General features: G+C 45.5%; 1 protein-coding gene across 7 annotated transcripts in view; it reads left to right on the forward strand.

Moving 5' to 3' along the window:
• LOC101679873 (myosin VIIA and Rab interacting protein) overlaps positions 1 to 27,113 on the forward strand; it is a 404,555-nt gene that overhangs the window by 293,283 nt on the left and 84,159 nt on the right. For all 7 annotated transcript variants that reach the window (XM_045089187.1, XM_013049827.2, XM_045089185.1 and 4 more), the window contains 5 exons: positions 12,109 to 12,245; positions 18,228 to 18,308; positions 21,705 to 21,802; positions 22,022 to 22,102; positions 24,507 to 24,650. In XM_045089187.1, the coding sequence (XP_044945122.1) occupies positions 12,109 to 12,245; positions 18,228 to 18,308; positions 21,705 to 21,802; positions 22,022 to 22,102; positions 24,507 to 24,650 (541 nt within the window). The remainder of the gene's footprint in view (positions 1 to 12,108; positions 12,246 to 18,227; positions 18,309 to 21,704; positions 21,803 to 22,021; positions 22,103 to 24,506; positions 24,651 to 27,113) is intronic.

The raw sequence follows: 27,113 nt of genomic DNA on the forward strand, positions 1-27,113 counted from the left end.
ATACGGGTGATATAATGCAGTTTTACATAAAAGGGATGATACACTCAGTACATGCTGTTGTACAGCTGTATTTCTCCCTCAGTGAAGATAATAAGCCCCTAAATGCCATCATGTAGACCAAACCTGAGTAGACAAGCTGATGCTTGCCTTCTGCCCTTTTACCTTCCTTCCCATGCTGCACGTAGGGACCATAAGTGGGCTTTGCTATGGAGCAGCTACTCCTCTGTTTTGTTTTGTTTTTTTGTTTTGTTTTGTTTCCAATGTAAGGCCACCTTGAGGGTTTTAGAATCTCGCATCCAGGTGAGGAGCAAGCTTTCTGGTATAAGCTTTCTGAAAGACTGAAATCTTTGAGCCCAGTGATTCTGCTTCTAGAATCCATTAGTGCAATCATGTGAAACCATTTAGTTGCCAATATATGCATTATAAAATTGGTGTTTTTTTAAAGATTTTATTTATTTGACAGAGAGAGAGAGATCACAAGTAGGCAGAGAGAAGAGAGGGGGAAGCAGCGTCCCCGCTGAGCAGAGACCCTGATGCGGGGCTCGATCCCAGGACTCTGAAATCATGACCTGAGCCGATGGCAGAGACTTAACCCACTGAGCCACCCAGAAGCCCCTATAGAATTGTTTTTAATAGAAAATAAAATGGGAAAAATTCAGTGTCCAAAGATAGGAGATCAGTTACATAAAGCAGGCTGCATCTATACTGTGGAGAACCCGGGGGCTGCTAAAGATGCTGTGGGGAACACTATGAAAGGACATTAAATTCAATCAGGAAGAGTAACTGAAAAAGAATAGGTTTAAAACAATGTAACTCCATCACTAACCAGATTTTATTGAGTGTCTACTGTGTGCCCTACATTGGGTTTATGCACTTAGATACAGGAGTGTGGACAAAACCCCTGTTTTCCATGAGATAATTATGTTCTATTGGAAAGAAGAAATAGATAATAACAATTTAACATCAGGCACCAACATGGCTAATTCATTTAAGCATCTGTCTGCCCTCAGCTTAGGTCATGACCCCAGGGTCCTAGGATCGAGTCCCACGTTGGACTGGCTCCCTGCTCAGTGGGGAGCCTGCTTCTCTCTCTTCCTCTGCCCACCCCCCAGCTCATGCACACACTCTCTCTCTCAAATAAATAAAATATTTTTAAAAATTTAAAAATAAAGGGTCTATCCATCAAGAAGTATTACAATTACAATTGTAAATATTTGTACCCCCAACTTAGGAACCCCCAAATATATAAATCAATAATAAAAATTAAAAAATCATTGATAATATACAGTAATAGTTGATGTTGAAACCTCACTTATAGCAATGGACAAATTATCTAAACAGAAAATCAACAAGGAAGCAATGACTTTGAATGATACCCTGGATCAGATGGACTTAACAGATATATTCAGAACATTTCATCCTAAAGCAATAGAATACACATTCTTTTCAAGTGCACCTGGAACATTCTCCAGAACAGATCACATACTGGGTCACAAGTCAGGCTTCAACAGGTGCAAAAAGATTGATACCATACCATGCATATTTTCAGATCACAATGCTATGAAACTTAAAGTCAATTACAAGAAAAAATTTGGAAAGACCACAAATACATGGAGGTTAAAGAACATCCTACAAAGAATGAATGCGTTGACCAGGAAATTAAAGAAGAAATTAAGAAGTACATGGAAGGAAATGAAAATTAAAACATAGCAGTCCAATACTTTTGGGATGCAACAAAGGCAGTCCTAAGTAGGAAGTATATTGCAATACAGGCCTACCTCAAGAAGCAAGGAAAGTCTCAAATATGCAACTTAACCTTACACTTAAGGGAGCTAGAAAAGGAACAACAAATACACACTGCAGAAGGAAAATAATAAAGATCAGAGAAGAAATAAACAATATAGAAACAAAAAACCAGTAGAACAAATCAGTGGAGCTAAGAGCTGGTACCTTGAAAGAATTAATAAAATTGATCAATCCCTAGCCAGTCTTATCAAAAAGAAAAGAGAAGGGTACCAAATAAAATCAGGAATGGAAGCAGAGAGATCACAGCCAATACCACATAAATACAAATAATTATAAGAGAATATTATGAAAAATTATATGCCAACAAACTGGGAAATCTGGAAGAAATGGACAAATTCCTGGAAACATACAAACTACCAAAACTGAAACAGGAAGAAATAGAAAATTTGAATAGACTCCTAATCCGCAAAGAAATTCAATCAGTAATGAAAAATCTCTCAACAAACAAAAGTCCAGGGTCAGGTGGCTTTCCAGGAGAATTCTATGAAACATTTAAAGAAGAACTAACAATACCTATACTTCTCAAACTGTTCCATAAAATAGAAATGGAAAGAAAACTTCCAAACTCCTTGTATGAGGCCAGAATTACCTTGACAAATACCCCACCAAAAAGGAGAATTACAGGCCAATATCCTTGATGAACATGGATACAAAAATTCTCAATAGCATACTTGCAAATCAATCCAACGGTACTTTTAAAAAATTATTCACCACCATCAAGTGGGTTTTATTCCTAGGCCGCAGGGGTGGTTCAATATTTGCAAATCAATCAATGTAATACACTACATTAATAAAAGAAAGAATAAGAACCACATGATCCTCTCAATAGATGCAGAAAAAACACTTGACAAAATACAGCATCCATTCTTGATTTAAAACCCTCAGTAAAGTAGAGATAGATGGAACACACCTCAACATCATAAAGGCCATATTCAAAAGATCCACAGCTAATATTATCCTCAGTCAGTGGGGAAAAACTGAGAACTTTTCCTCTACCATCAGGAACATCACTCTCACCATTTCTATTTAACATACTACTGGAAATTTTAGCCTCAGCAGTCAGATAACAAGAAGAAATACGTCCAAATGAGCAAAGAAAAATTCTAACTTTCACTATTTGCAGATGACGTGATACTGTATAAAGAAAACCCAAACAACATCACCAAAAAATTGCTAGAACTAATACAGGAATTCAGCAAAATTGCAGGATACAAGATCAACATACAGAAATCTGTTGCATTTCTATACAGCAATAATGAAGAAGACGAAAAATCAAGGAGTTATCCCATTTACAATTGCATGAAAAACAGTAAGATACCTAGGAATAAACCTAACTAAAGAGGTGAAATATCTATACACTAAAAACTATAGAACAGTTAGGAAAAAAAAATTGATGAGGACACAAAGAAATGGGAAAACATTCATGATCGTGGACTGGAAGAATAGACATTATTAAAATGGCAATGCTACCCAAATCAGTCTACACATTTAATTCAATCCCTATCAAAATACCACCAGCATTTTTCACAGAACTAGAACAAACAATCCTAAAACACCCCAAATAGCCAAAGCAATCATGAAAACAGAAAAGCAAAGCTGGAGACATCACAATTCTAGACTTCAAGCTGTATTACAAAGCTGTAATAATCAAGACAGTATGATACTGGCACTAAAATAGGTAAATAGATCGGTAGAACAGAATAGAGAACCCAGAAATGGACCCTCAGCTCTATGGTCAACTAATCTTTGACAAAGCAGGAAAGAATGTCCAATAGAAAAAAAAACAGTCTCTTTAATAAACGGTGTTGGGAAAACTGGACAGCAACATGCAGAAGAATGAAACTGGACCATTTTCTTATACCATACACAAAAATAAATTCAAAATGGATGAAAGACCTACATGTGAGACAGGAAACCATGAAAATCCTAGAGGAGAACACAGGCAACAACTTTTTTTACCTTAGCCACAGCAACTTCTTACTAGACATGTCACTGTAGGCAAGGGAAACAAAAATGAACTATGGGGACTTCATCAAGATCAAAATCTTCTGCAGAGCAAAGGAAATAATCAACAAAACTAAAAGAAGATATTTGCAAATCACATATCTGATAAAGGGCTAATATCCAAAATTTGTAAGGAACTTATCAAACATAACGCTCAAATAATCCAGTTAAGAAATGGGCAGAGGGGCGCCTGGGTGGCTCAGTGGGTTGAGCCACTGCCTTCGGCTCAGGTCATGATCTCAGCGTCCTGCAATCGAGTGCTGCATCGGGCTCTCTGCTCAGCAGGGAGCCTGCTTCCCTTCCTATCTCTCTGCCTGCCTCTCTGCCTACTTGTGATCTCTCTCTCTGTCAAATAAATAAATAAAAATCTTAAAAAAAAAAAAAGAAAGAAAGAAAGAAAAGAAATGGACAGAATCTCCTTGATGGCTAATAATGATGAATATTTTTCTTGTGTGTGCTAGCCATTTGTATGTCTTCTTCGGAGAAGTGTCTGTTCATGTCTTCTGCCCATTTTTTTGACGTGATTATCTGCTTTGTGTGTGTGGAGTTTGAAGAGTTCTTTATAGATCTTGGATATCAGCCCTTTGTCTATAGAGTCATTTGCGAATATCTTCTCCCATTCTGTGGGTTGCCTCTTTGTTTTGTTGACTGTTTCCTTTGCTGTGCAGAAGCGTTTGATCTTGATGAAATCCCAAAAGTTCATTTTCGCTTTTGTTTCCTTTGCCTTTGGAGACATGTCTTGAAAAAGGTTTCTGTGGCTGATGTCAAAGAGGTTACTGCCTATGTTCTGTTCTAGGATTTTGATAGATTCCTGCCTCATGTTGAGGTGAGATACCACCTTACACCAATTAGAATGGCCAAAATCAACAAGACAGTAAACATCAAGTGTTGGAGAGTATGTGGAGAAAGGGGAACCCTTTTACACTGTTGGCGGGAATGCAAGTTGGTGCAGCCACTTTGGAAAACAGTGTGGAGATTCCTTAAGAAATGAAAAATAGAGCTACCCTATGACCTTGCAACTGCACTACTGGGTATTTACCCCAAAGATACAGATGTAGTGAAAAGAAGAGCCATCTGTACCCTAATGTTCATAGCACCAATGGCCACAGTCGCCAAACTATGGAAAGAGCCAAGAAGCCCTGCAATAAATAAATGGATAAAGAAGATATGGTCCATATATACAATGGAGTATTATGCCTCCATCAGAAAGGATGAATACCCAAATTTTATATCAACATGGATGGGACTGGAGGAGATTATTCTGAGTGAAATAAGTCCAGCAGAGAGTCAATTATCATATGGTTTCACTTACTTGTGGAACATAAGGAATAACACAGAGGTTATTGGGAGTTGGAGAGGAGAAATGAGTTTGGGGAAATTGGAGGGAAAGATGAACCATGAGAGACTATGGACTCTGAGAAACAAACTGAGGGTTTTGGAAGGGAGGTGGGTTAGGGGTTGGGTGAGCCTGGTGGTGGGTATTAAGGCGGGCATGTATTGCATGGAGCATAGGGTATGGTGCATAAACAATGAATCTTGGAACACTGAAGAAAAAAACTTAAAAAAAAAAAAAAAAGAAGAAATAGGCAGAAGACAATAATAGACACTTTTCCAAAGAAGACATCCAGATGGCCACCTGACATATGAAAAGATGCTCTATATCAGTCATCATTAGGGAAATATGAATCAAAACCCTGATGAGCTATCGCCTCACACCTGTCAGAATGGCTAAAATAAACAACACAAGAAACAGCAGGTTTTGGTGAGGATGTGGAGAAAGGGGAACCCTCTTACACTGTTGGGGGGAATGAAAGCTGGTGCAGCCACTCTGGAGAACAGTATGGAGATTACTCAAACAGTTAAAAATAGAACTACCCAACCACCCAGAAATTGCACTACTAGGTATTTATTCAAAGGATAAAAAAATACAAGTTCAAAAGGGTACATGCACCCTGATGTTTATAGCAGGCTTATCAAATAGCCAAACTATGGAGAGAGCCCAAGTGTCCATTAATGATGAATGGATAAAGATGTGATACACACACACACACACACACACATAGGAATACTACACAGTCATCAAAAGAAATGAAATCTTGCCATTTTGCAATAGCATGGATAGAGTTAGAGTGTGTTGTGCTAATTGAAATAAGTGAGTCAGAGAAAGACAAGTACCATATGATTTCAATCATGTGTAAATTAGGAAACAAAACAAATGAACATAGGGGAAGGGAGGAAAAAGAGGGGGGGAGGCAAACCATAAGGACTCTTAATGACAGAGAACAAACAGGGTTGTTGGAGAGAGGTGGGTAGGGGATGGGCTAGATGGGTGGTCAGTATTAAGGTGGGCAGTTCTTGTGATGAGGACTGGGTGTTGTATGTAATTGATGTAATTGATGAATCACTGAATTCTACTCCCCAAATCAATATTACAGTGTATGCTAACTAACTAGAATTTAAATAAAAATTTGGAGGGAAAAGTAAATAGCTGCAATCCAATCCAGAAAAGTCATTAACTAATACACCAATATATTAACTTATAAATAACTATACACGATTACATATAATTACACATCAAGGGCAGAGTAGAACTCTGGAAAGATGGAGAGAGAAAATGAAAGTGATAGAAGATGTGTTAGTGTGGTCCTGGTATTCATTTTATTTTTTTTAAAGACTATTTATTTTAGAGAGACAGAGTGTGTGAGTGTGTGCAGTTCGGTGGGGGGCGGTTAGAGGATTAGTGGCAGAGCATGAGAGAGAATCTCAAGCAGGATCCCCAGTGAACACAGAGCCCCATCTCAGGACTCTGAGATGAAACCAAGAATCGACTGATTTATCAACTGAGCCCTTCAGACACCCCTGGTCGTGGTATTCTAGCGAAGGTAGTCAAGCAAGGCTCACAAGGGATGACATTTGTGCAGAGACTTGAATGAAGTGACAAATGGAACTGTGAGCCATCTGCAAGATCAAAGCCTTTGTGATCCCATGTGTGTTAAAAGACCATGTGTGTGTTGTTGTCCGGAAGTCCCTCACATGCACTCAGGAACAAGCCCATCCGCAACTTCTCTTCAGTGAAGTCACAAACCTTCTAGGAGGCGTGCCCCTCCACTGCCACCATCACCGACTGCTTCCTGGCCATTCTCGGTGGCAGCCCTGATCTCCCCGCAGCCTTTGTCTGCTGAATTGCTCTATCAGAACAGGGAGAGCATCCTCCGTCGTGAAAAACATGCTGTCTCAGAGCAGTGCTGGTCTGGGGCACCGGTAGTCTTTAGATCAACACTGGTTTCTCCATGTGTGTATGCATGTATGTGTGCACATGTGCGCATGTGCACACACACCACCAGTTCCTGGACTCCTCCCAATCTACATAGGCTGATTAGCTCCTCAGGGATCCCCTTGAGAAGAAGCTGGAAGAGCACCATCTTTGTCTGTCTCAGCTGTGATAAAGAAATACCACAGACTGAGGGGCGCCTGGGTGGCTCAGTGGGTTAAAGCCTCTGCCTTCAGCTCAGGTCATAATCTCAGGGTCCTAGGATCAAATCCCAAATCAGGCTCTCTGCTCAAGCGGGGAGCCTGCTTCCCTTCCTCTCTCTCTGCCTGCCTCTCTGCCTACTTGTGATCTCTGTCAAATAAATAAATAAATAAATCTTTAAAAAAAAAAAAAAAAAGAAAGAAAGAAAGAAAAGAAAAAAGAAATACCACAGACTGAGCAGCTTATGAACAACAGAAACTTGTTTTCTCACTATCCTGGAGTTTGGGAAGTCTCATATCAAGGCACCAGCAGTCTCAGTGTCTGGTGAAGAGCTGCTTCCTACTTCCTAGACGGCCATCTTCTCACTGTGTCCTCACATGGTAGAAGGGGGGAGGAGTGTTCTAGGGTTTCTTTTGTAAGGACACTATCTCCTTCATGACACCTCCCCTCTCAAAGCCCCCACCTCCAAATAACATCACATTGGGGATTAGCTTTCATCATGACTTTTGTGGGAACACAAACATTTGGTTCATAATAAACATTCTTCAGATGTCAAGAACTTTTGGGTGATTTTTAAAAATCTTATTTGTTTTTATTTTAGTGCTTTTACATTAATGCATAATACCTGGTTTTAAAAATATCAAACAATATAAAATGATAGTCAACTTAAAAAGTTGGGGCACCTGGGTGGTTCACTCAGTTAAGAGCCAATTCTCGAATTTGGCTCAGGTCATGATCTCAGGGACCTGGGATCAAGCCCCACATGAGGCTCCCTGCTCAGGAGTCTGCTTCTCCCTCTGCTCCTCTCCCCACTCATGTGTGTGTATGTGTGCTCTCTCTCTCTCAAATAAAATAGAACAAATCTTTTAAAAAAATAAAAATAAAAATAGTCTTATGCCCCCATCTGCATGCAAAATCCCAATGCCCCAAGCAAGCACCTGTAAACATTTCTTGGGGTTACTAGTATAATTGTAACTCACATGCTTATCTTACCATTTCTTGATTCGTCAACTCTAGACCTTCATAAATAGCCTACTTCTTGCTACCTCTTTCCCTTCCCCACAAAGTTTTATTAAAACCTTTTATTAAAATCAAATGACCGGGGCGCCTGGGTGGCTCAGTGGTTTGGGCTGCTGCCTTCGGCTCGGGTCATGATCTCAGGGTCCTGGGATCGAGCCCCGCATCGGGGTCTCTGCTCCGCAGGAAGCCTGCTTCCCTCTTTCTCTCTCTCTCTCTCTGCCTACTTGTGATCTCTGTCTGTCAAATAAATAAATAAAATCTTTTAAAAAATAAATAAATAAATAAATAAAATGACCTCTATCACTTTAAATAACACATTTAGGCCATTATTGTCCATATAGTTTAGAAGCCTATCTGGACTCCATCAGTATAGGATGAGGAAATTAGCATGTGAATCATCTCTGTGGCAGGAACCACAGAATCCTCTTTCTGCATTCAGGCTTCTGCCATGCTAGCTGGTAACTTGATTTTGCTTTCAGCAAAAAGTGTGAACGTCTTGACACTGAGGATCTTTCATGCTTTCTTTGTCTGTAAATAGGGTGTGAAAAGTTAATGGCATTTTAATATGCTATATAAAATTATATTATACCTATTATGTATATAATATAATATATATCATTTGCTATAGACCAGAGTCTTGCAGTGAAATCCATAGAAAGAAGGAAATATAATCTTTGCCCGTGAACCTGGGCCACCTGAAGAAGAATGGGCCATTCACCTCCCTTCTGCTTCAGGAGTTGACAAGTTCTTAACAGTTTTTATTTGCTTCTCGTTGAGACCATCACTTTCTGCAGCCACTTTTTAGTTGTGCTTTTGTTTTTCCTGGGGTTTCTAATTCTTTTTTCTGATTGACAAAAGAAAGCTGTGGTTCCTTCTTCACTGTCTCTCTTCATTCGTTGGGCTTCTTAATCCTGTGCTCATTGACTGTGTGCACCCCCTAACCCCTCCTTTCAGATCTGCTATGACCCTGACATCTGGGACTTCCATCCATCGCACCCTGGACTAACTCCCTTTTTCTAGAGTCCCATGATTTCCACTTTATTGGATTTTTTTTTTTTTTGGCTCCCCTAAGTATACCTTAACAGTTTTTCTTCCTAGAAAGCACATCGATTTTCTGAGACCTTACATGTCTGAAAGTATTTTTATTTGGCCCTTATCTGATGATAGTTTGGCTGAGCATAGAGTTCTGAGGTCTTGCCATTTCTTCTCTGGGCTTAGAAAATCCATGCTCCACTGTCTTCTAGCATTCAATGTTACTGATTTAAATGTTTAATGTCATTATTATTTTTATTCATTTGCAAAAATACCCTTTTTTTTCTGCCTAGAAGCCTCATCTTGGAGGGTCGTCATGAAGACGTTATCTCCTTTGCTGTACTTTGTGTTGTAATCAATTTATTCTGATTTGCCACTGGTAGACTCTTTAAACCCTAAAGACTTTTGCCTTTCTTAGCTTGCGGCCATTTTCTTCTGTTATGTGATTGGTTTTTTTTTTTTTTTCCTCTCGCTCCTCCCTGGAATCTTGTTAGATGCTGAGGCCACTGAATTCATCCTCATGTCTCTTCCTCTGATATGTCCCATCTTTTTTACTTCTTCCTCTGCATTCTGGAAAGTTTATGTTGATTTTAACTTTTAGACCTCCTATTACTTTTCTTTCCCCAATCATACGTTCTATGTTCCAGAAAACATTGTCTTCTGATTATTTAATTTTCACACTACCTAGTGTTGTGTGGATAGGATGTGGTGTCTTTTTCAAATCAGTTATTTATTAGAATTTTTAAAGTTATTTTCATTACCCTAGATTACCTTGATTTCCCTTTCTAAAAATTTGCTCTTAGTTTTTCTAGGTCGTTCTTTCCCATGACATTGGATTGTTTCAAATATCTACTGATCCCCAGTTATCTATACATATTTTTAACAAAGGTCTTCACTGGTTAATAGAGGTGACTTACATGGGTAAGTTAGTATTCCCAGGAGACCTCTCCTGTGAAAAAGGGGTGGGTGTGCTGACCAACAACTTCCAAGTTTATTAGCCAGTCAGTCACCTGGCAGGCCCGGCTCTAGGGTAGATGAGTAGGATCTGGTGGGCAGTGTGTGGGGGCTCCCCCAGGGCTGCAGAAGGAAGGTTTCATTACAGGTATAACCCCTATATTCAAGTCCTAGCCTTCTCCAAGTAGGTTGTTCAGTTTTATTAGACTATGTTCTGTTTGGGGCCTAAGGATAAAACCACCTTGGGTCAGTTGTCCAGCTGATTGGGAATTGGAATAGGGACCAATGGTTGCCTACACAACCATTAAATCAGGTTTCTGAATTCTGTGTTATAACCAGTCCTGCTCTTGGCACCAACCAGCTCCAAATTAGACATCTTGGTCTGAGAGGCCCAGCTCCAGTGCCTACCTGGAGGGCAGTGTTTTCTCTGATCTTTATGCAATCACTCACTTCCGATTTTCTAGAAATATGTCAAAATCTCTGGTGCTGCTCTCACCCACATTCTTCAGCTGCATTGACTTTTCCCTCTGGCTACCTTCTCTCATATCCCTGGCATCTGGGGAGGGAGAGGCCTTTGTATTCATTTTACTTTTCTGAATTCTCTATAATGAGTACCTGTTATTACATTCACAATAAAAGGTACAACAAGAGCTATTTTTAAAATGGAAGGGATTCAGAAGTACTGAGCCAAAAACAGAAGCATCCTGACAGCATTCTGTGTTGACCATTCCAGCCCTGAGCAAGAAACTGCTTTCCCTCAGTACTTCTAGCTGAATGAATAGGTGGCTGAAGAATCTTGTCCTAGAGCCTGTGTCTCTCTTATGCTTTGGACATCCCCAGGCTGAATTAGAGGTGTTGTTAATGCAGCACGAGCATCAAGGGCAGAGCCTGCTATGAAGCAGGTGCGTCCGTGAGTGGCTTCGCGTGGCAGGCACTCACCCACCTGCTGCTGGATGGACTCCGGCGCATGCTTCGCTGGTCTTACTTCAGGCCACTCGCTCAACCCAGGCAACTGGCAGGCGCTGTTTGTTTGTTTAAAGAGAGACTGTCTTTAATAACAGCAGAGGTTTGGAGGAAGGGAAGAACAGAGCAAAGGGCTCACAAAGAGGCTGGTGGCAGAGTGCCTTTCTGTGCATGGTAATCTTGTCTGAGCCAGCCCCGAAGGCCCTGGGACAGTGTCACTGCTGTTGGGACCGGAAGCTGTGGTGTCACTGCCAGCCTCCTGGGCTGAGTGCTTGCTGCCACTAGGGATGGGACTGGCACTGTGACTCTGGCTGTGGCTGCGGCTCTGCTGGCCACCCCCATCTCTGCCACTGTCTGAACCGTTGTCACCGCCATGGGCTGGCCTGCGTCCTCAGCACCAGAGTCAGTGTCATTTTCCAAGTCTACATCCCTGATGAATATCTCTGTGTCTGGGTGGCCTGGGCCTCGTCCTCACTGCTGTCATCCTGGCTGCTACCACCCTTGTCACTCACCCCGTCCCTGTCATCTCTTCTGGGATTGGCCGGTCATCAGCTGAGGTGAAAGGGGTACTTGGGCCCAGTGTCTCTTGGCACCCCTAAGACCAGCCCGGTGTTGACCATGTGGCAACAGAGTACAGGACTTCTAAGAGCTGCATGAAAGGGAGCTGTCTTTTTGCCCACCGGTCCCTATGGTCTGAGCAAGTCCCAGGCCGGCCTGGATGCAAGACGTCGAGAGAGATGCTGCTCCACATCTTGGCGGAAGGAGCTATGAAGTCCGGTGGCAACTTTTGCCGTCCACCCCTTCATAATTCCAGCCTTTGTCTCTCATTTTGTTTTCTTATTCTGTGTCTTCCTCAGGCTTCTGAGGACCCAGTCTCTGGAATGGTTCTACAGTAACGTGAAGAGTCGCTTCAAACGCTTTGGCAGCGCCAAGGTCTTGAAGAATCTGTACCGGAAACACCGGCTGGAGAGCGGGGCGTGCTTCGACGTTCTAGGTACGCTGGCGGCCCGCTGCTGTGGGAGTCTGCAGGGCTGAGGGGATAGGAGGAGGCCTGGCTGGGAGGCCCTGGACACTAGGGGTCCTCAACAGGACACAGAAAGTTGCCTAAATACGTGGCTCCGATGAGGAGCAGAAATAAGAGGACAAATATCAAAGATTCTGTGAAGTTTGAGTCATCTGGTTCCCACATCCCAAGTGGGCTGTTGGGACCCAAATATTTCTGCGTATTGTGGACATTTTAATTGTAGGTCCCTGGAATTCAAAGATTCTCGATCATCTCCCCCTACAGATGAAACACTGGGAAGTCCTCTGTTTGATCAGGTAGACTAGGCCTAACCTGGGAGGGTATGCCCTCCACTCCCCTTCCCTCCTGTTCCCAACCTCCACACACACCAGGCCCAGAACCTGATGTAATGGGAGAGTGGGGAAAGTACAGGCTTCTCTCCCAAGTAGCCTGGAGGGTGGATTGGATTCTGCCTTGCTGTTTTTATTCACGTAAGACAACCAATGTAATTAGAAAGAGAAATTATCTCCTTTAGTTCTATTAGACTAGCCAGTAGAAAGAAATCCTTATCACAATATGAACAGTCTGTCCTCTTTAAAAAGGCTGTTTTTTTTTTTCTCTGTCTAAAGGCAGATTTTTTTCATCTCTTTGCTGACACAGGTAAACGCTTTTTATCCACGAAAAAGGGGGATGGAAAAAAGATCTCATCCGTCTCATTTGGAGCCTTTTCACTGTCATTATTTTACACTGTTGTATTCTCAATAAAGTCTTGGGCTGTGTCTTATCTAAAAATATGCCAGCCACTGAGACAGGGGGAAACAGGATGGAAGCATTAAACACAGAGAATCATTAGGGCCTTTTGTGGTGGTTGTTAGACTCTATCTTTCAAACTATTCAGGAAGCCTAAGCTACGAGAGCAGTGCTGAAGTCTTCCACAGATTATTTTTATCTCTCTTTGCTGATTTCTCTAAAAAGTTTCTTCTCCAGGAAAGACAGCAAAAGGAAGAAAGAGAGAGAGAGAACAAAAGAAAGCTTAAAAGTAATCTTATTAACAGTAGTTTTTCAAGCCAAAGACATATCTCAAGAAAGTTCCAGAATATTATTGGCTCACTTGTTTGCGTCCCGTCCTTTCTTTCCTCTCATGTACGGCCTCAGGTCTGTTTCGTGTACCCCCTTACGTGTCACCAAATTTCAGACCTCATAGGTGTTCTGTACTGCTTCATGAAAGATGAGGGGAAAAGCAAACATACCGGGAATCCTACAGAGCAGGGCACAACTCTGAACTCTTCTTCTGTCTCTCTCAGGCCCCACAGGTGGATCAGGTGGATTGGAGCCCGAAGCGGGCCAGCTCAGGGCTTTGAAATTTTCAAGTGTCATTTTCTGAGGAAAACCAGTTACTGGGAATAACCGTCTGCCTGATGGAAGCAGATGTGGGTTCTGGGCCCTCTGTGATTCAGCAGCTCTTTCATTTGGACTCAGGACGGCACTTGCTGCATTGCATTCAGGGGACAGTCTACGAACCATTTGAGCACTAGCTTCATCAGCTCTGTGTTCCCAAAGCATGGCTCAACACCTGGCAAAGCCTACATCCCTTGTTTGGCACCAGTTTGATCTTAGAAGCATTCTGTGGGTACCAAGACCCTTCCCTGAACTGTTAAAATCTATTGCTTTAATATGGTTAGTATCCATTTAAACTAAGACTTCCTTTTGATAAAAGTGAAGGAAAACAGTCTGTGAGGTGATATTCAAGCCTGTTAAGCCATGATCATAAAACAGTGAGATTTATTCTATACACTGCCTAGAAATTTTATTCACCCTGCAAGTATGGGCAAATCCTCTGGGGCAGCAGTGGTCTCCTGGCTATGTCACCTGACTGGGGAGCCCTTAGTCTTAGCTCCACCTGTCACCCAACACCCTTTCATCATTGTCTCCTGCCATCCTCAATCTTGACTATACATCAGAATCACCTAGGGGGCTTAAAAAAAAAAAAACAAAAAAAAAAACCAGTGCCCAGGATCCCCTGCCACACTCAGCCACTTACTTCTGTATCTGTGGAGGTGAGCCCAGTACAGGTATTTCTCTAGGTTATTTTAAGGCACAGCCACGGTGGAGAACCCCAGCTAGCACTTTAGCACTTGACCATAATTGGGGCAGTAGCATTCTGAATAAAATGGCTCCGTCTTCAACTCTGACTAAGGGCACTTGTTTGCAGAATTTTGGTGCCAGAACATTTTACACAACATCTACGGCGTGCAGGGCACATGCTCTGCCCCCAAACTGTTGAAGTAGAATCCCTTGTACGTATGAAATATCTTCACCCCCTAGACCAGCCATAGTCTGCCTTGACACATTCAGTCCATTGAAAATTCGTAAAAGTTCACCAAGTTCACAGAATCTTCTGGGCCAGCCATTACATGCATGCTCTGCTCTGCTCTCTGTACTTCTGACCCTCCCAAGCTAGGCTTACTCCTCCTGCAGCCCATATCGGATGACCAGGAGAGGCCAGGCCTGAAAGGAGACCCCTTAGTTCCATCGGGCAAATCTAAGATGTATTTATGACTTCAATAAACATTCAATAAACACTTATTGAACATCCACTACACGCCCACCTGGTTTAAGAATGACAAGATGGGCAAGACCCTGCCATCTGGGAATCAATATTCCAGTGGAGAAGTCAGATAAATAAGTACATTAAAAAAAAAAAAAAAGTGTCCCAGGAAGCCTGGGTGACTCAGTCGGTTAAAATGTCTGCCTTCAGTTCAGGTCATGGTCCCGGGGTCCTAGGATCAAGTCCCTCATCAGGCTCCCTGCTCAGCCAGGAATCTGCTTCTCCCTCTGCCTGCTGCTTTCCCTGCTTATGCTTTCTCTCTGTGACAAGTAAACAAATCTTTAAAAAACATTTTTTTAAACAGTGTCCCATGGTAATGTGTGCTCACATGGGACATTTGATAGATTCAGCATGACATTTTTTAAAAGATTATTTACTTATTTATTTGACAGACAGAGATCACAAGTAGGCAGAGAGAGAGAGAAGGAAACAGGCTCCCTGCCAAGCAGAGCAGAGAGCCTGATGCAGTACTTGATCCCAGAACCCTGAGATCATGACCTGAGCCGAAAGCAGAGGCTTAACCCACTGAGCCACCCAGGCGCCCCGTGATAACTTTTATTTTTTATTTTTATTTTTTTAAAGATTTTATTTTTATTTATTTGACAGATAGATCACAAGTAGGCAGACGCAGGCAGAGAGAGAGAGGGAAGCAGGCTCCCCACCTAGCAGAGAGCCCAATGCCGGGCCAAATCCCAGGACCCTGAGATGATGACCTGAGCTGAGGGCAGCAGCTTAACCCATTGAGCCACCCAGGCGCCCCCAGCATGACATTTTTAACAGTGACCGTAGAAAGGAGCATGACATGAAAAAATAAAAGTGGTCATTATTAACATACTTAATCTCTAGGCAGTTGGATAAATAGCATATGCTTTCATTTAGTATTCAATAAATAAATGAGAGAAATAAACCCTGTTTTTACTCATGAATACTCTATAGCTATTTTTGACATGATTCCTGAAAAGGGTCTATTGAGTCTTTCATCTGAGATTTGACTGACAAACATAGTCTTTTGACAATGCTGAGCCATGTGACATCAGAGGTTCTTCCAATGCATGAAAGACATCACGTGTCATCTGACTGCTATGTCATGCTTTTCCAGAACAGTTCAGCCACTCTGTGCCATTTCCAGCTGGCTCTGAAGCTCCCACCTGTGAATTTCAAGGGAAACAGGGAGAAGCGCTGTTTAAAATTATGCAGAACCAGAGCTTGTCCTCTGGGCAGCTCAGTCTCCCAGTGATGTTTCCAGATCTTCTTTCTCCTCATACTCTCCTCCACACTCCTCCATTCTCTCCACAGAGGACCTCACCTCCTCCTTCACAGGGCAGACAATATGTAACCCTGCACTGGATCCTGTCACCTTCCAGGAAGGTCTCAAGGTCACACACCCCTTCCCTCTTACTGAGCCAGCCTCTCTTTTAACTGGTTCCTTCCTATTGATTGGTAAACATGCCTGAGTCTCTCTGTTTCCAAAAACCATTGCTGCACATTCCCCCACTTCCTTCCCTGCCTGTCTTCCCAGTCGGTGGCAGGCACACTCCGGAGAGCACACAGAGCTCAGGGCTTCTGCTCCCTGCCCTTCCTCATTCCCCTCACTGAGCTATTCTCCGCACAGCAGCCAGAGGGCACTTTTGGAAACACAAATCCGACCAGATCCCCTCCACGGAAGCTTTACTGGCTTTATGTGGCTGTTGGAATAAAGATCAAAATGGGGTATGGTCACCATGACCCGCATGGTGTGGATCTCCAAGCCCAGCCACTCTGCCTCGTGTTCAGGTCCCCAGATGCACCTGCCACCCTCATAGCCTGTTGTGTGCAGACTGTCCGCTCTGCCCCAGACACTCTCCAACCTCCCCGCACCTCTTTGGCTCACTGTCCCTGCTAGACTATGAAACACCCAATCAGAGCACTTAACATCTCTATAACTTTACATTGGTTTATATAAGCCTTTGACTGATGAATTGTTTCCCACTCCATCAAGTTTGTCAAAGCAGTGAGGATTTCTGGCTTTGGTCACCCGTATACTAACACCCAGGCCAGAGTCTGGCACCTAGTATAAACACCTGTTCATAGACTCTTTGCTGGATGGATGAATCAATGCTGGATGTAGCCACACCAAAGGGAAATATCTGCACTTGGAACCGGAGCTTGGGGTTTGCAGAGAGGACTTATCTTAAAGTCTTGTAAGTGAGGAAACGGAGTATCAGAAAGACAAAGCCACTGGCTCAGGGTCACAGAGCTAGAATAAGTGAAGGCCGGCTCAGAGGACACAAACACAGAGAAAGGAATATGGTCAGACTAAGGGAGCTATGACAGGCTACACATTTATGGCCTATTTCATACAAATAGGCCTAAACCTGCCTCAAATACCTACAGCAGTTACCCCTAGGGTTTCCACAGGGGAGCCCGCATCATAGCCCATCCAAGAAAACACAGCGTCTATTACATGTATTGAAGGCTTAGTTCAACATAGCATTGATGGCATTTGCCCCCTTTTGAGCTAAGGCACATGGACACATATTCATTTTCTTGGTTCTGCCAAACACTGTTTTCCATTAACATTCAATTCAAAACATTTTCCTTGAGCCATCTTCTGTGTAGGTGCTGTCTTGGGTCCTGAGGATACAATACAGAGAGTTGAAAACAATCTGTCCTCTCCATCTACAGAGATCTCATAAAAATCCCCAACTTGAAAGGGGGCTTTAAAAAGGTCTTAGCTAGCTGCTGTTCCCAGCCTGGAATTAAGATTAGGGTTGTGTATTCGATTCAAAGAAGACCGGAGGAGAGACAGCGGGCCTTGAAAGATCAAACGCAATGGGTTCACCTTATCTCGCTCTGGGCATGTTTCATGTGGACTCCATTCTATGGAAGAGTAGGGTGACAGTTAAATCAATAGCTAAAGGCAACTGTTTGGGTCAGTGCCGTAGACTGCAGCTAACAACCAAACCCACAGCATCATGAGCTCTTATTCTTTCTCTCTTTCTAGAAAGGAAGCCAAGTGTCAGAGAGGTTAAGTAATGTGCTCTAGGTCACACAGCTAGTACTTTGCAGGTTCAGGAAATAGCACCCTTACATCTCTCCAGCTTCGATCTATTGTTTTCTCTTTGATTCCACATTGCCTCCAAAGAAGGTACTGGAAGAAAGTCAAGGGAGGCAGCAGTGTTACACCAGGAATCACTTAGAGAAGAAAAAGATGACTCATCAAAAGCTGTAGCATTATTGTGGAGCCCATGGATTCTCTAAATATCTGCAAGGCTGACTTCATCAGAGTGGGTCGTGGTGGTCTGCCAGGGCTGTGACCATGCACCAGTCCTCACTGGGGACCTGTGATAATCCCATTCTCTCTCCCACTCCCTCCATCCCTTCAGGAGGAAACTTTTTCGAGGCAAACCTGGAGAATGAAGGAAGTATTTCGGGCAGTGATTCAACATTTTATAGACAGTCAGAAGGTAAGTTTGCTTAAGAGTTTGCAGCTAATGGGAGGTTGAAGGAATAGAAGTGCCTTTAGATACTCGGGGTCTCCCAGTTGCATTGTAACTGCTAGACACAACCCCTTCTTCCTGGGTGGGAGTCTCCAGGGGTCTTCTTATTGTTGCCACTTGTGTGTATCCATCATCAAAATTGGAGAGTACAGCCAAGGTATGGCCAAGAGCAGTGCATTCGCTACCCAACCCCTGGATACTTTATATCCCCTGGTGAGCTCCAGTTCCAAGTCCATCTTCCAGAGCTAGAATATAATAATGAATACACTTCTGTAGTTCATATTAAAATATTCATAGAAACAATGTATCATGTAGTGATTCACTTCTTTTTTATACCAATACCATAGTCCCCTGAGAGTAGAAGTTAAAAGCAAAACAAACTGATGGTTTCAAATTAAACCTTCTCCATCATTTCAGCTCCTTCTCCAGCATGCTGGACCTTGAAATCCTCCTGAGTCACCTTCTCCTAGGGTCCTATAGCCCCTCTCCATGCTCTCTATTCTCTCCTTCAGGTGCCTTCGCCTGGAGGTCCCATCCTCCTTCATCATTGCTGCCTAGAATTTCTCCCCGTGGTACGACACTCCCGCGGGCTCCAGGCACCTCCATTCACTGCTGAAGCTGAAATGCCCAGCACGGATTTCAGCCCAGAGTTCTAGACTCAGATTTCTGAAGCTTGTATCAAGCCCTGTAGATCCTACAGGGATTCTAGCCTCTGCACATCCTAATCAAGCTCTCAGTCACCCAAGTTCCTGGCAGCTCTTTTCCCAATTCTGTCCTTCTCTTTTTATTCTGACCCCCCATGGCCTGAGAGTCCCCTGCCCACAATTCCCCTGTATTAATCTTACCTTCAGTGACCATCCGTATGTACCAGAGTTCTCCAGAGAAGCAGAACCAATAGGGGATACACACACACATACACACACACACACAGAGATTTATTTTATTTTAGGGACTTGGTTCCCTTGGGGCCTGGTAAGCCCAAAGTCTATAGGGTAGGTCAGCAGGAGGAGCTGGGGGCAGAAGCCAATGCTTCAGTCTTGAGACAGGCTTTCTTCTCTGGGAAACCTTAGTTTTTGCTCTGAAGGGTTTTGTTCTCAACTGCAAGAGTAAGACCCACCCGCATTACCTCAAGAGCAATTTCCTTCCCTTAAAGTCAAGTATCATAGATATTAACCACATCCCCAAAATACCTTCATGACAGCACCTACATTCGTTTTGGATTAAATCACTGGGTATGACAGCCCAGCCAGGATGATGCCTAAAACTGACCATCCCATTGTCTACTGGTCCTCCAAGCTTCGGTCACTCTGCCTCGCCTCCTTCTCCTTCCTCCACACCCCTGCCAGTCATTCCCTCTGCGGCACCAACCTGAGTCTTCACTTTCAACCAAAACACCTTGAGTGCCCCACTTCACCCTCATCCGGAAGTCATGAATATAGCATTCGGAGCCTCTGGGTTGTGGCTCCAGGCTCTTACTGGCCAGGGATCTATGGAACTGGGGAACGATACCCACCACAGGTCCTCCCGCAAGCCTCTTAGCATAAGTGCCTGCTCACCCCATAGCCTGGGGAGCACAGGAGAGTGTGGACTTGGCTTGTCCATTGGGGCGTCCCAGGGCTAGCGAGGACTTGTGAGAAAAATACGTTGATTGGTATCTCAAAGAAGAGACACGGGAGGTACAAGTGTCTATCTCTGGGGAGCACTTGGTGTGATGACAATCTCAATTCTGTAGACTATACCTGTAGAAACACTGGGAAAGCTGCATGTCCAGTCGGCCACCCTGGGGCGCACAGAGCCCTGATGTGACTGTCATCATAGCCAGCTTTTGATGGACCTGTCAGCTTGCTGGATCTCTTTGAGCATCCCTGGGTTGGTTTTGGAGATTTTATTATGTTCGCCAGATGCCAATTTCTGTTCACAGTTATGTCTTGAGGAACCTGCAAAGCTTGAATCAAGGTTTTTTTAATTGAGGGATTGATTAATGAGTGAATTGATGTATTTATGCTTAGTCTCATTCTACAGAGAGTTTGAGGCAGCTCTCAAGAGGTTTGCATGTGTTAAATAAGGCATGAGTAAGAGAGTATAAATGGAAACAGGAAGTTGAAATCTGGCCAAAGGAAGCATAGGCATGTAGCCCCTGCAGACCTGTGTTCCTAGGCCTGATGTGAATGGGGCTTCTGGGGCAAAGGGAGGGATGATTGAAATTCTCACTTTCAAGTAATAAGCAAAGATCGAGTTTCTGGGAAAGCAGAACTCCTCCAAGCACTCAGCTCCAAAAAGAATTTTGTCACCTGCAGAAGCCATCTGATGTGGGGATGTTTCCTTCCACCTGTTGCCATTTGCAAAAAATATGCTTGCTAAAAATATGCTGGCATTATTTTTCTAAATCATGTGAGCTTGTATTTGTCTCACTTTTGTAGTTAAAATCAAGGGCTTTTGCAGACAGAGTCCTGGACTCAAACCTCATCTCTCCTCCTGTCACACTGAGTTGCCTCAGCCAAGTTATTTGACCTCTCTGTGCTTCAGTTCTGTTGTCCGTTAGATGGCACCCACTCAGTGGACTGTGGTCCAAATGAACTGTGGCCACGCACATAACACTCAGCCTGGGGCCGGCAGGTAGGCCAGCTCAGTGAGGTTGGCCAGTGCTGTTGTTCTTAACAATATTGGCTGAGAGTCTAAACATTGCTTCCACGGGTTTTGTATTTGCATTAAACCATGTGTACTGTCCAATGCCCTTAGAACATTGAATAATTTTCATCCCTATCTTCACAGTGATATGCACAAAATAACACATAACCTTCATCTGAGAAAGCAGATGAAAGAGCCGTTATTTCTTTATATGAAGCCCTTCTAGGAGAGCAGTTATCTGTAAGGCAGTCTGCATGTCGGGAGGGACTGCGTGTGATGCAGTCATGCTCTCTCAGAGTGACTTGGCTGGGAGAGAGTCTTTCTGGCTCCGCGGAAAACTCCAGAAACTCCAGAGTCTTCGACGGACATCCAGCTGAGATGGGGACAGGAGGGATCTAAGGAGTCTTTTCAGAGGAGGAACACTTGGGCCAAGCCTTGGGGTCCCCAGGAACCAGCTCAGGTACAGAGCAAGGACCAGAGGAAAGAAGGCCAAGATATAGGAGCCATGAAGGGAGAGACAGTACCTCTCAAAGAATCACGATTTCTTGTGGCTCGGGTTGTGGGGGAGGGGGAGACTGAGGCAGGGGAGAAGGTCTGGAGCTGGTGCGCCAAGTTGCACAATGGGGAAATTAGCCCCCAGCTCCTGCAAGACTTAAACAGAAGAACTGAAGTGGAGTGATCATTTGACTTGTCTTTCCCTTTCAGAAAGTGGTCTGTGTTCTGTTTACTCTATAGGACACAGCATGATGGACACCTTGGCTGTCGCCCTGCGGGTGGCTGAAGAGGCCATCGAGGAGGCGATTTCCAAAGCAGAAGCCTACGGGGACAGTCTGGTATGACCCCCTTGTCCTCACTGGGGGGAGGTGAGGGGCAAGGTCCCGGCCGCCGGAAGAGAGTCCAGACTGTTGGAAAACCATCTTCACAGTGGTTGTCCTTGACAAGCGCGGGGCCCACACTCCCCCTGCCTCTGTGGTCAGGACTCCCAAGACAGGGATGGCCACATCTCCCAACCCACCCACCCACAGGGGCCATTCTCTTCCCTCCCTCCGCAGGACAAGCAGAACGAGGCCAGCTACCTGAGGGACCACAAGGAGGAGTTGACTGAGGAACTGGCCACAACTATCCTGCAGAAGGTAGGTGGGCCCTGCCGTCCCGTTATACCATTCACCCCCCCACCCCTCTCTACCCCCGGCCCAGATCAGAGCCCAGATCAGAGCCGGGGGAAGAGCAACCATGGGCCCTGTTGTTGTCTCGGGCACCATTTCTGTGCCACGTCACGTTTCTCAGTGTGCTCCGGGAGCCACTGAGGAGGGATTTCATGGCGATGTGGCGTCTGAGTGGAGGGATCCAATGGGGTCCCCTTTAGGGATCGAGCTGGCAGGTAAGGAGCCAGGAACTCAGCACTGAGCAGGTTACTCACCATCTTCCTGTTCCCTAGCCTCCCCGCTTGTGCGTGTTTGCATGTGTGCACATATGTGTGTCCTTACAAGTTTCGGTCTTCCACTGACCCGCAGTCACCTCCTGCTACCTCCATGCCATAAACTGTCCCTTGCATGGAGTATCCGTTCATTACTGTGGAGAAGCCAACCGCCCCAGACCTCTGTGTCTGCGAACAAGGATGATTTCTGTGATGCCACACGCACGTTTCTTACACCACCTCAGTGTCCTACAACTCAGTTTTGACACTATCTATGCCAAGTTAGCACGGACCTCACAAGTTAAGGGCTCAGCCCCACCAGAGTGCCCCCATTGCAGATACCAGGGACAGGCGTCAGGCATCCCCAAGTTACCGCACTGATGTCCAGTCTACTACAAATTTAGGGATTCCCATGATCATGATTGCCCTCAGGTGGGATAATTTGCTAGAACAGCTCACAAAACTCAGCAACGTGCTGCATTTCCAAAGACAGATTTATCATAAAGGATGCAAATGAACAACTGGATGAAGAGATACACAGGATAATAAGGCGGGGGAGGAGGTGTGCAGACCTCCATGCCCTCTCCCTCCAGCGCACTGCCCTCCGGGTGACACCCTGGGTCTGCCCCAGCCCTGGGAGCGCAGTCCCCCTCCCTCCCCAGAGGTAGTAGCCGGAGCTGAGATTTCCCAGCCCTGAGTTGGCTCATTAGCATAACAAAGACACTCCCAGGGTTTTTTGGCTCAGTGCCAGGAACCGGGCCCAAAGACCAAATGTATGTTTTATTAGAGCTCAGTTTCTTTCTCGCTCAGGCATCCCCTCTGGCTCATGCTGTGGGTTGGGCTCCAGTCCATGTTGTGTGTTCACTCAGGGGCCTAAGTAAAGGCACAGCAGCTTCTGGGGCCAGGACCCAGGACAGAAGCACAGGAGAGGAAGAGGAAACTGCCATATGGTCTAAGGCCCAGGCTCAGCCCTGACTACTGTCACTACTGTCACTGACCAAAGCAAGGCACCCAGTCAGCCCACTGCCACAGGCTTATACTTATTGTCCCCTTCCTGGGAGAGATGCAGAGTCACATGACAAAGGTCTGCATGCAGGAAGCAATGAACAAGTTCAGTCTTCTGGTTTGGTCACAAAATCCATGTCCCTTCTGCACGGCCCACACAGAAGACTCCCCACTAATCCCCCAGAGAGCCCCAGATGTCTCATCCAACCCACAGTTCAAAATACATTCAATCCAGATTCCAGGGCTTTTACGCTGGAGACCTAGGAACCGAGGAAACACGTTATCTGTCCCCATACGTCCAACACATACTGTTGGTGTCAGACCCCCGGGGCAGCTGGCTGGCTCAGGATGTGACCAGTCCCCAACAATCCCAGAGCCCAGGGAGGTGGGGGTACACCTTGGTCAGGCCCCCCATCTGCCCCAAGGCATGGCACCTCCGTTCCTCACTCGCCCTGCTCGGCCTCCTGCTCTCATCTTGTCTGGGCTACAAGGGCATTGAAGAAAAACCCAGACTGGTGGCTCAGAAGTCTTCTCAGCTGCCTCTAGGAAGTCAGGAGCCCAGATACCACTGTACAAATAGATTCATTCTCTCCGTGGGGCTGTGCCCAGCATAGCAGGTGGTACAAATGAGCCATCAGCTCCTGGCTCTTGGAACCTGCCCCCTTCACAGACCCTGCCAATGCTTCCTGAAACCAGGATTTACAGCCAGAGACTGCGGGTTCAAAAGGTAGCTCCACTGTTTACGAGTTGTGCAGCCTTCACTGGTAGCTTAACTTTTCTGAGCCAGTTTCCTCGTCTGCAAAATGAGGAGTCGTAGCCCATAGCTCTTAAGATTATTTTGAGGATTAAATGCCATGGAATGCATACAGTGCCTACCACAGTCTGGCCTGTGGTAGGCATTTAATGACTAGAAGTTGTAAGCATCATAAAAGGATGATTTATAAAATGTAAGGTGTTATTCTGTTTTACCCTCAGGTATAACTGAAACAGATGGGTATGCTGTTGAAACTAAGTTCTTCTGTGGCTGAAACACATCCCAGAGATGCTTCCAGTTGCTCCACATAGCACCTGAAGGCCTGGCCAGTAACCTGCCCCCTTTTGTCCTCCCACCACAGATCATAAGGAGACAGAAGAGCAAAGGCGAGCAGCAAATGGAAGAAGAGCCAGAGTGGTTGCAGCCCCAGAGCTGCATGGCCAAGGCAGCTGACGGGGGGACCGCCACGCCCCCAGGAGGTCCCCGAGCTCCCTACACCCTCTGGGTGAGTCCCCAAGCATAATCCTGCCCCCACCACGGACTGGTGTCCTGCCCAGGCACTGATCAGAGCTGGTGCCCTAGACGTGGGGCCACCACTCTCAACCACTTATAGTTGACTCCTGTACCCACCCGACGGGGTAAAGGTACCCAAAGCGGGGCCGGGGGAGAAACAGAGAAAAGTGTAGGTGATGGGGGCTGGGAGGGGCCAGAGGGGACAGAGGGAGTAAATACAGAACAGCCTCCTAAGGATATGCAGATGGCTTTTTATGCAGGACCCATTTAGGAAAAATAAAGGTGTCAATAGGCATTTTTAAAATTCATTCCAAAAAGGGGTGAACTGTTCCTGTGAAAAGAACAGCTTTATGAGCGCCCTGGGCTTCCTTACAGCTCCCACCCCTTGCTTTCCCGAACCCGAGCTGTGACAGTGAGATCACCATGCCGTTTGAGGCACTGAAATGGCCACCTCTGGACACTGGCCGGGAGTTGGGGAGTGGCCCAGCCCTTTGTCCATCACCTTGGAATTGAGCCAAGAGCCGCAACTCAAAGCACAGGGCCCTTGCTGTGACCCCAGGGTTGGAGCCTGCTTGTGTCTATGGTAGAACCACGAAGCCTGCAAACTCCTCTACCTGTTGAAGTGGCCCCAGCAGAAGACGTGGTGGCTGGGAAAGCCAGAGGCTGAGGCCAAGGAGCCGGGCCTTCTGTGCAGAGATTACACCCAAAGCCCAGGGACTGGTTGGCAGGGCTTGTGTTCCAGCAGTGGTAGGAGCCCACGGTCCCAGCATGGGCATGAGGTCAGGACAGCGCACACAGGTGCCATTTAAAACTGGCAAGTCAGAGACGGGAAGATCACCAGCACATGTTTCCCCCGCTCCTCCTGGGGGTCAGCGGCATTCGTCCCCTCTTGTATAGATGGATAGAAAGGGGTGTACGGCCCAGCTGCGTGGTAGGCATGAGGTCCCAGAAGCAATGCCCGCTGTCTTCACTATGTCAGTCGTCCCCGTGTCCTCACCAGCCACCAGATGCTCGGGGTAACAGGGAGCACCTTTACGGCTTTATCGGGGAGTTAGCGTCACTGATTTATTGGCAGAACTTTCCCTTGTCAGCATGCCCGTCAGCTGACTTTACTGCTGCCGTTGTGCACCTAAACAGGAGCCTCGGTCCAGGTCCGCCGGGACTGAATAATCCGATTAGCGAAGCAGGCCGGGGTACGAGTCCGCCCAGGGCTGTGGGCGCCCCCACTGAACGGCTGAGACTGGAAATGGACTTGGGGCTCAGCGGAGGGAGAGCCCCATGACCTTCAAATAGCCTGTCACTCAGAGATTTCACTAACCCGTCCTGCCGCAGCGAGCTCAGGCTGCATCTGTAGTGACATCCTGCTTTCCGGGGAGTCTTTTGGAAGCATTTTCTGAAAAAGTCAGGCTTGGGAGGGGGGCATCTCTAGGAGGTGTGAATCCCCCCAGTCTCGGCATTTGACCAATACTTGCTCTATGTAGACTTTCTGTGCAGAGGGGGTTCACACATATTACTTCATGAGATCCATGCAAGGGCATCCTGGGTTCTCCCTATTTTACAGAGCAGTGAACCGTAGTCTGAGCCACTGGAACTGAGTTGACGGGTGGGGTAAGACCAGAACCCAGGTCTCCTGGCTCTGAGCATTTCCTCCACTCTGCTCCTGTCTCCTGGGTCATGGGGCAGCTCTTGGATATGAAATGCCTGTTTTCCCACCAACTGTTTAGGGGGACCCCTTGTCATGTTTGCAGTTCAACCTAGAAATGGTATTCCTGCCATTGAGGCAGGAGACACTCTGTGTGTCCGCGGAGATGTGGGACAGTGGGTTCTAGAATGGGTCCGGACAGTAGGAACAGCCTGCAGTGGGCACCCCCTTTCCACAAGAGGACAGCAGAGTGCTTCCTGCACACCCCTTCATCAAGTACTGGGTGAAAGCAGCTTAAAACAAGCAGCAGTGATGCTTCCCAGGGGGCCTCCCACTCAGCCCCTCAGCTGGCTGGAAAGACCCTAGTCCACCTGGGATGTAGGCACACAGGGACCGTGGGTCAGTCGCACAGGGTTCCCATTTGCTTTGCTAAAACAAACCTTCTCAGGGTTTCCTTTTTTCACCAGAAAATCTGTTTCACCAAACGCCTGCCTCCCGCACATCCCAGTTGTCATGTTGGTTTCAATAGCAATGGAGACAGAGCACATGCATTTCTTACTTATTTGTCCTGAAGCAAATGACAGAATATGATTTATTTCTAGATTTTGATATAGGATAAGGCCTAATGGAAGTCCCTCTCCCACTGCAGGCATCTTTTGAATCTCAGGTATACAGTGCTTTGCAAGCTATGTCCACCTTCCCTGGTCTTGAATCCATCAGTGTGGGAGGGGGTGGAAGAGATCCTTGAGGCTATAGTTGGAGCAAAGCCCAGAAAAGCCACCAATACACCCCTTGGATAACACTATAACCGCC

The sequence above is a fragment of the Mustela putorius genome, unplaced genomic scaffold, assembly GCF_011764305.1.
Source record: "Mustela putorius furo isolate JIRA1106 unplaced genomic scaffold, ASM1176430v1.1 tig00003834_pilon_pilon_pilon, whole genome shotgun sequence".
NCBI classification, from domain to species: Eukaryota; Metazoa; Chordata; class Mammalia; order Carnivora; family Mustelidae; genus Mustela; species Mustela putorius.